Source organism: Erythranthe guttata, chromosome 4 (genome assembly GCF_056151865.1).
Source record: "Erythranthe guttata isolate IM_541 chromosome 4, IM_541, whole genome shotgun sequence".
Lineage (NCBI taxonomy): Eukaryota > Viridiplantae > Streptophyta > Magnoliopsida > Lamiales > Phrymaceae > Erythranthe > Erythranthe guttata.
In genome coordinates, this window is record NC_142536.1 from 9,781,276 (window position 1) to 9,790,446 (window position 9,171).

Below are 9,171 nucleotides of genomic sequence, written 5' to 3' on the forward strand. Positions count from 1 at the left end.
TTTGCGTTTTTTACACACATGCATTAATCTAATTTTTTTTTATTTTTTTTATATATAATTTATTTCTTCGGGTATCATGTTTCAACAATTTTGTTTAGATGTTTTTTATTGTTCTATCGTCGTTTATTTTTCATCATTATTGGAGATGGAAATCTTAACATATTCCATTTATATTTTCATTTCTTTACTTTATTCATTGTTTTAAAAATAATATAATATTCTCAATATTTCATTTTTTTTACGTTTATTTTTAATTACATTTTTTAGGAAAGGTATTAATGAGTAATATTTCAACAAGATTCTTTCGTACATTAAAGTCTAAAGAGATCAATTGGCTTTGCCAAATAAGTACAAACTTGAAAGTACTTAGTTACAAAATTCACAAATATCTATTCCATAAATATATGACATAATGAATACAATGAATTTTCAGTTTATGTATAATTAAATAATATCTTAGGCAAACAATTCATAGAATTGCTATTAATATTGATCTACAACAATAAATTTATTTTGAATCTCACAGTTATTATTATGTTATTTACATAAATATTTTGTATCCTAGGTGTGGTTTTTTTTTTATTTTTTTTTTTGAGGAATAGTTGTAGATTTTATTAGGCAAATCTTGCCAACGATAAAGGAAGGGTAAAATCCTCGTTACAGGTGAAATCATTAGCCTTTGCGAGGGCATTAGCTAAACAATTCCCAGAACGTTTCACAAAAGAGAAATCGCAAGATTGAAAACGAGGAAACAAGTGAAAGCAATCTTCTAGAAAAACACCAAACGGGGCAGCAGACTTTCTTCCTTCTCGGAGTAATTTCATTACCTGCAAACAGTCACCCTCTACAATATTTGACGTCCACCCCACCTCAATCGCATGGTGCATCGCAAGCATTGTAGCATGAGCCTCTCCCGTCACCGCCGGTGGTTGACCCAGGTGATGTTCGGGTCTCCACCACATGCATGATCCAGTATGGTCCCGAGCTATCATGGCAGTCACATAGTAATCTTGGTTCGGAGGGAAAGCTGCATCAATATTTATTTTTATAGAATCAGCAGCTGGAGCTTTCCACTTTGTTGGGTGATCATTCAGCTTGGAAGAGACGGGTAGAAATTTCGCTAGGTTATACACGTCAAGGTAGCTTTTGCTCCATGCCACCAGTTCCTTGAAGTCCACTCCTTCTTCACCCTGCATCTCCTTGTTTCGATTATCCCAACATTTCCACATAACAACAATGGCCAACCCAAGAAGATCTATATCAAGAGACTCTTGCGGCTGCTGCAGCCACACCAGAAAAATAGACGCCTCAAGTCCAGTTAACTGGTTAAACGGTGTCGAACAACGCCACACCTCATTCATCCTTCCACAATCCCTAACAACATGGAGCAGGGTTTCGGGCTCTGAGCAACAGGGGCAGAAAGGCGGCAGGGGGATTTTACGGCGGAAGAGAGCTACCCTCGTCGGCACAATATCCATGCATGCTCTCCATAGGAAATGACAATTTTTTGGTGGAAGGGGAACACTCCATATTTTCTTCCAATTAATGGAGGAAACACCACTGGGTCCCGCAAAATTGGCCCTCGCCCTCCATCGCGTGATAATATTCCGATAACAGGACTTGACCGAGAATTGGCCATTAGGCGTAAATTGCCAAATCATTAAGTCCTTTGCGTGCCTGCTGCCAATGGGTACATTGACAATTCGTTGATGGTCAATAGGCCAGAACACTTTCTTAATAAGGTCATGGTTCCATGAACGAGTGATTGGGTCGATAATATCCGAGACACGATCTGGGAAAGACGTGTGTATGGGGCGTCTCGTAAACAAGCGTGGTTGACTCCCATCAACACACCAGGTATCTCCCCAAATAGATGTATCTCTCCCATCCTCGATGCGAATTCTAATGCCCTCTTGGAGGTGATGTCGAACCGCCAAAATGCTCCTCCATGTTGCCGACGGTCTACAGCCCAAATTTGCCGAAAAGAAAAGCACGCCGGATAATACCTAGCCTTCATGACTGTAACACCTTCCATGACTTTTACTTAACTAAGAAAGGCTTTGGAAAAATGGTCTTTATTAAAATTTCGATACGATTTGAACCTTGAGAAATTACTTTACAATTTGTGGAAGCATTTTTCGTTTACTTAAAATTATAACCCGAATTTATAAGAAACCATTTCATAAAGAATACTACATAAATAACTATGAACGGGGTTTACAAAATACTTGCAATACAGCAAAAGAAAATAAAATTTATTTATATACCCCGGTTTAATAGACAAGATTCCAAAATCAGGGTACAAAATGAACTCGTAAAGATCTCCATTATACATTAGACTTTTAAAAGGGAAAAGTGTAGAGATAATTTTGTAAGAAATCCGGAGACGACATATAAGGCATCAAGGCTTGTGATTCAGCCAACTCCGCTCCGCTGCACCACTCTGATTATATTGAGAACCTGAAAAGGGGATTCGCATAAAGCGTGAGCCTAACCACTGGCTCAGTAAGAACATTGACCTGACAATACTCACGCCTCTCTCAACGTGTCACTCACGCCCTACGGGAGTCCTAAAGTCCTCGTCTATGTTCTTTTCATCTAAGTCTTTTATGGCATAACTATATTCATTTTTTCAATATCATGACATCATTCATATCACATATAATTGGCCACGTAAGAAACTTAATACATAAAATTAGGCATATAATAAACTTGCAATCATTCATTCATACACTTAACATAAATCTCACATTTACCTGTTACTTTAAACATTCACGGATACTTAACATCCAACATTATTTTATAATTGGGCGCTTAACACCCTTCTAACATTTAAGGGTACTTAACACCCTTTTAACTTTACTATGCAATATGCAATATGCAACTTTTAGACTTCTAGACTTTTCATGAAAGAATGCATGAGAAAACATTGGGCCCGTTTGGAAAATCAATCGTGGAGTTCAGCAATAAGCCGTCTATTTTGGAGCTTATGATCTATAACTTTATTATAGTCACGACTATAATTTTACTATAGCCAAGTTAGTGGTTTATAATCCCGATTCCTATGTGAATCAGTCCCTATGTGGACAGGTCCCTATGTAGACCCCAACTATCAACCACTAACCGGAATATAGTCACGGCTATAACTTTACTATAGCCGAGTTAGTGGTTTATAATCCCGATTCCTATGTAAATCAGTCCCTATGTGGACAGGTTCCTATGTGGCCCCAACTATCAACCACTAACGGAATACCAGCCTCCCGTATCCCATACTTATTCACCTAGATCCACAACCAATTTCCAAACATTTTTAACTTTGAAAAATCATGATTTATGCATCTTAGACTTACTAATGAATCATATGATTTATCTATCTTTACTTTTAAATAAACAACACCAAAGTAACAAGTACCATACCAACTATACTTCAAAACTTTAGTCAAATCATTAAACACATAATCATATAGAACATAACACTTTCACTTCATAAGTACACATAAACATTTCATAACCCAAAGTAGCACAAAGGAGGGCATTCTTCAACTTTAACCATATCATAGTCACATAATCACATAATCATATAATCACATAATCACACATTCCTATCATTAAAAATATCACTTATATCGCATTTAAATGCACCTTAGGCCATAGCTATCTAATATTTCACATAAAGCATCGAATACTTTACCTTTACCACAAGATCACATAACAACAATTTAGATATATAAGTATAATTCATAAGCCATGGATCGGAGTATAATCACGACCACATAGGCATAAATATATATATGTATATATAGTAGCATACTTATAATACATAAGCCATGGGTTGGAGTATAATCACAACCACGCAGGCGTAAATAGGTATATAGATATATATATATATATATATATATATATATATATATATATATATATATATATATATATATATATATATATATATATATATATATATATATATATATATATATATATATATATATATATATATATATATATATATATATATACTTGTACAAGATTGAACAACAATCAAGCATATGTTTAATTTATCACACATGAAGTTTTAATCCACATAATTTCAGTCAAGTATATAATCGAAAACACATAACAATAATCAAGAACTTTTAGATCATCTAAATAGCACATAAGTTCTATAAACAATTTATGATCATTCCTTATATCATAATCATACTCTAACTTATCCCTGGTCACTAATTTATTCAAGAGTTACTCTATAAGCTAAATACTCTAAATCATTTGTTCTAAGTTCAGTCATGCTATTAAGGTTAAGCATCAAGATTTTAAAACATGCTCATAATTAATTCCATCAATTCAAAGAAATTCATTTTAGAAAATATGGCAGTTTTAGTACTTTATTTTTGAAAATTCATTTCTCTTTACTCATGCATCCAAAAATTATGAAACTTTCACATAATGCTCTTTTCAGAGTTAAAAGTACCCATTTAAAACATTCTTCTAAAACACCTATCCAATTAAGAGAAATACTTAAAACTGTACAGCTCTGTTGTCGAAGTTCCAGAAACAGAGTAGTGACTTCAAAAATACCAAATAAAATTATGTTCTTTCCCAAACACCATGAAATTTTGACAGAGATTACATTTATAAGTCTAATATCTAATACAAGTAGAATCACGATGATCGAAGTAATCAAAGATCATATTTAACATGCATTTTTTTCATGACACACAATCTGTGCAGTTCCAGAAAATAAATCATAACTTAATCATTTTTAATCTAACTAAGACACACTTTGTATCAAATTCAAGATACCATAGTGATCTATATTCTATAGAAATTTCACATTTTTATAAAAATAAATCATCTACGAAATGTGGCTTAAACTCCATAACTATGAATCTAGAAATTTCAATCTAATCATCTAGTTCATGATTCTAAACTCAATCATCCTATAATCATAAAACCCAAACTTAAACACATAATATTAACATAAAAACATCAATAATCTTAGCATGCAATTCAATTTCAGTAAAGACCAAGGGGTCCTTACCCATTTGAAGAAAATCAAAGATAAGAGAAGGAGAAATCGAAGGATTTATGGAGGTCTTCGAGTTTTGGCCATGGATGATCTTGGGATGCTTTGGGCTGAGTTTGAAGCCTGTTGGAGGGCTGTTTCTTGGAGGTTATTGACGAGGGAAACCTTTTATGAGTATATGCTGAATTATTGAGGGTAGAGAAGGAGAAGAGCTAGCTTCTTTGTGGAGAACAAGAGAAGCCTTTGGGATTATTCGAAGGAGAGGGTTGTCGTGGGTTAGAGAGGACAGAGGGGAGAGGAACTTTGGCTGATGTTTTGGTGTGTGGAAATGAAGAGGAGAGGGTGGTATTCATAGAATTGGAGAGGATTGGATCTTAATGAGTAAGTATTGAAGAGGGGTCTTTTGGCAATTTGGAGAAAGTAGGAATTATTTAGAGGGACTTCTTGGCAATTTCATTTAAGTTATTTTAAATAAAATGTTAAATGAAAAGCCAATTGGAAATACATATGGAATAAGTGTATGCATGCAACACATACAATCATAGCCAATTTAAAGAGAGGATGATCTAGAGAGTATCTTGAAAAATTACTATTTTAATTATCTATGCTTAGAGAATTATTTATTTCATGACCAACTTCACGTAGCATAAAACCGGTTAACACATGTATGCATGTACATAGATTTAGGAATTTAGATACATAATCAAATAATTAGTCACTTAAATCGAAATTAGCACATAGAGAGAAAGTTACTATCAATCAAGCATATACATTTTCTAGTGTGCGAAATAAATTCTATATGTACTAAAATTAAATCCACGTAAATCTCATACTTTCACATGTTCAACTATATTAAACACGGGAAATGCATTTCAGTTATACATATAGAGAATAAAATCAAGAATATTCATGCAGACATATAATGCACATTAGTTCACATAATTCCACATAAATAGCAAATAAAGTAAATTGAAAAACAGCTAATCAAATTTGGCACATAATTTACAAATTCCAAGCAAATGTGACGTGAGGAAAAATAGATAACTAGGCCATTGAGAACGCGGGATGTTACAATGACCCTAGCCAAGAGCGTGTCTTGTAGCGTCACCAATCGCCAAGCTTGTTTCGTAAGCAGTGCCTTATTGAAACAGCTCATATCTCGGAATCCAAGTCTGCCGTCTTCTTTCGACAAACACAATTTTTGCCAACTCACCCATACCAGTTTCCTCTTCGCCTCAGAACCCCACCAAAACCTCCGTATAGCCGATTCAATTTCTTCAAGAAGATTCCGCGGGAGTAAAAAGCAGCTCATCCCATATGTAGGAATCGCTTGAAGCACCACCTTGATCAAAACCTCTTTGCCCGCTCTCGATAGGTGTTTTTCGCCCCACCCTTTAATTTTCGTCCATATCCTGTCTCTCAAATAAATGAAAACCTCCTTCCTAGTACAACCCAAATTCGCCGGCATACCCAAATATTTCTCATGTCTATCAACCACTGTAAATCCCAACACCTGGCTCAGCTCCTCCTTAGTATTATTCGGCGTTTTCAGGCTAAATGTCATAGTTGATTTATCAACATTAACCACTTGTCCGGAGGTGCGAGCATACAAATCAAGAATCTGCTTCAATGTCGAGGCGTCTGAGCTCGTAGCTTCGCAGAAGAAAATAGTGTCATCGGCGAAGCATAAATTCGAGATAATTGGGGCCGAGGGGGCCACCCGTATCCCATGTAACTCATCATTTTCCACAGCTCTTTGCACCCTAGCGATCAACACCTCCGCGCAACAGATAAATAAGTAAGGGGATAGGGGATCCCCTTGTCGAAGTCCTCTCGTCGGGGTCACTGATCCAAACTGAAAACCATTAGATAGAAATGCATATGAGACCGTAGATGTGCACACCAAAATAAGATCAACAAACTCAGTAGAGATACCGAGTTTAATATGAACTTTTCTCAAAAAAGTCCATTCAATCCGATCGTATGCTTTACTGATGTCAAGCTTAATAGCCATATAGTTTTTACGATTATTAGAAAGGGTCTTAATATAATGATTAATTTCATACGCAACTAGAATATTATCAGTGATGAGACGATTAGGGACAAAGGCCGATTGAGTGGGAGAAATAAGGCAAGGCAATATGGATTTAAGACTATTCGCAATAACTTTCGACCCAAACTTATAGATCACATTGCACAAACATATGGGTCGATAATCAGAATTTTTTCCGGATTCTTAACTTTAGGAATTAAAACAATATAGGTGAAGTTCATAGACGATGGCAGAGTTTTATAGTTTTATGATTAAGGAATTCCAGCACACAAGATAACACGCTAGTACCAAGAATATGGCATTACTTGGAATAAAAAATGACAGGTAACCCATCAGGACTGGGAGATTTAAGGAGTGCCATTTGAGTGATGGCATTGGTTACCTCGGATTCGGAAAATGGAAGAGTTAACCTGTGAGCGGCCTCAGCGGAGATCTGGGGATCAATACCTTGCAACATCTCATCTATCCCATTATCATTTGGATCCGTAGTTTTGAAAATGTGCTCAAAATAATCCGAAATAACATGCTCAATCATCTCTGGTCGATCTCTCCACATACCGGCGCTATCTTTGATTTTATGGACCATGTTAATCTTTTTCTGAATTGTAGCCTTAGCATGAAAGAAGCTTGTATTCCTATCTCCCTCGCGAATCCATTGAACTCTACTCCGTTGACGCCAATATATATCATTTTCCACGTAAAGCTTTTCCAGTTCACCATGCAGCTCCTTCAGTTTAATTTTGCTATCCTCAGTAATCGTGCTGGAGCGAATGGTTTTAAGTTGTTTCGTAAGCTCTACGATGCGCCGTTAGGGCTGTTTCACGGTAGAATTCTCCAAGATATGAGTGCCAACTTGCACTCCTCAGTTTTGGTGATAATATCATCGACGGGGTTGATTGCCGCCTGGCCCGACCAATGCTGGTCAATAAGAGCTTCACAGTCATCTCACTGCATCCATGAAGCTTCAAAGCGGAAAGGCCTTCGCCGTCTGCCTCTCAAAGGGTCTGGGGTAGGGCAATGCGATAACATGATCGGATCCTGGGTAGTCGAGGTGGGAGACTTGTGCATGGGGGTACATAGTAATCCAATCCAGAGTGGCGGACACTCTATCAAGGCGACATCGAACAGTGTCAGGATATTGCCTATTGTTCGACCAAGTAAAATGATTTCCCGTAAAACCGATATCACTAAGAGCACACTCTTCCATAGCCTCCCTAAACGCTCGGATGCGTGATGGCAGTCGTGGAGAGCCGCCCTCCTTCTCCGTATTGTCAAGAATTTCGTTAAAATCACCCCCGACCATCCATGGTAAATCATTGTGGTCCCGGAGTGTGCGGAGGAGATTCCATGACTTGTGCCTTTGGGATTGGTCCGCAAAACCGTAGAATCCGGTAAACCGCCATTTCTCCTCATTCTCCTTTGCATGAACTTCAACGTCAATATGATTAGGAGAAAAACTAAGAAAATCCACATTCATATCTTTCTTCTACAATAATGCTAGGCCGCCCGATTGTCCAATACTATCCACCGCCATACCGAACAAATTCCATTTCCATTTGAAGTGTTCAATGCTTTGGGCTGAAGCTTTGGTTTCAGAAAGGAACACAAGATCAGGGTGAAATTTTCGGAGGGTTTCTCCGAGGACGTGAATTGTCAAAGGCACCCCGGACCCTTGAAAATTCCAAAGCAAGCAACTCATTGATGTCGGCGGGACTGCTCCTCAGTCTCCGCCGTTGAACTAGATTCTTCATCCCGAAGTACGAGCTGTTGTGTTTTGCCACTCCGCTGATTTTCTATCATTCTGGTTTCATCTCTCTTCTTTTTCCAGTTTGCATTTGGTACAAACACCATCTTCCTCTGTGTAGTGCCCGTAATGTCCTTAGACGCCATGGAGACTTCATTGTTAACTAAATTGGTTTCATCGACAAAAGCCATACTCATATTTCCCTTCCCTCCTCTACCGCTGCGTTGAGCTTGGTTGTTGTTCGAATATGAGCGAAAATCAAAAACATTCCCTCCTCTAACCGAGTTTCTAACCCCGCCTCCGCCACTCTCCATAGATCGAGGGTTCATTGCCTACAAGGGTAGTTTAGGA

At 37.2% G+C, this 9,171-nt stretch overlaps 2 protein-coding genes across 2 annotated transcripts; both read right to left on the minus strand.

Moving 5' to 3' along the window:
• Positions 1-614: 614 nt before the first annotated feature.
• LOC148771103 (uncharacterized) lies at positions 615-1,478 on the minus strand. Its single transcript, XM_088817487.1, has one exon. The coding sequence runs from the start codon at positions 1,476-1,478 to the stop codon at positions 615-617; it is 864 nt and encodes a 287-aa protein (XP_088673613.1).
• A 6,562-nt stretch (positions 1,479-8,040) lies between these two features.
• On the minus strand, positions 8,041-8,775 carry LOC148771104 (uncharacterized). The gene is made up of 2 exons (XM_088817488.1): positions 8,613-8,775; positions 8,041-8,504 (listed from the first exon to the last, which is right to left on the minus strand). Exons 1-2 carry the CDS (start codon positions 8,773-8,775, stop codon positions 8,041-8,043), a joined length of 627 nt encoding a protein of 208 aa, XP_088673614.1.
• Between the last annotated feature and the right edge of the window lie 396 nt (positions 8,776-9,171).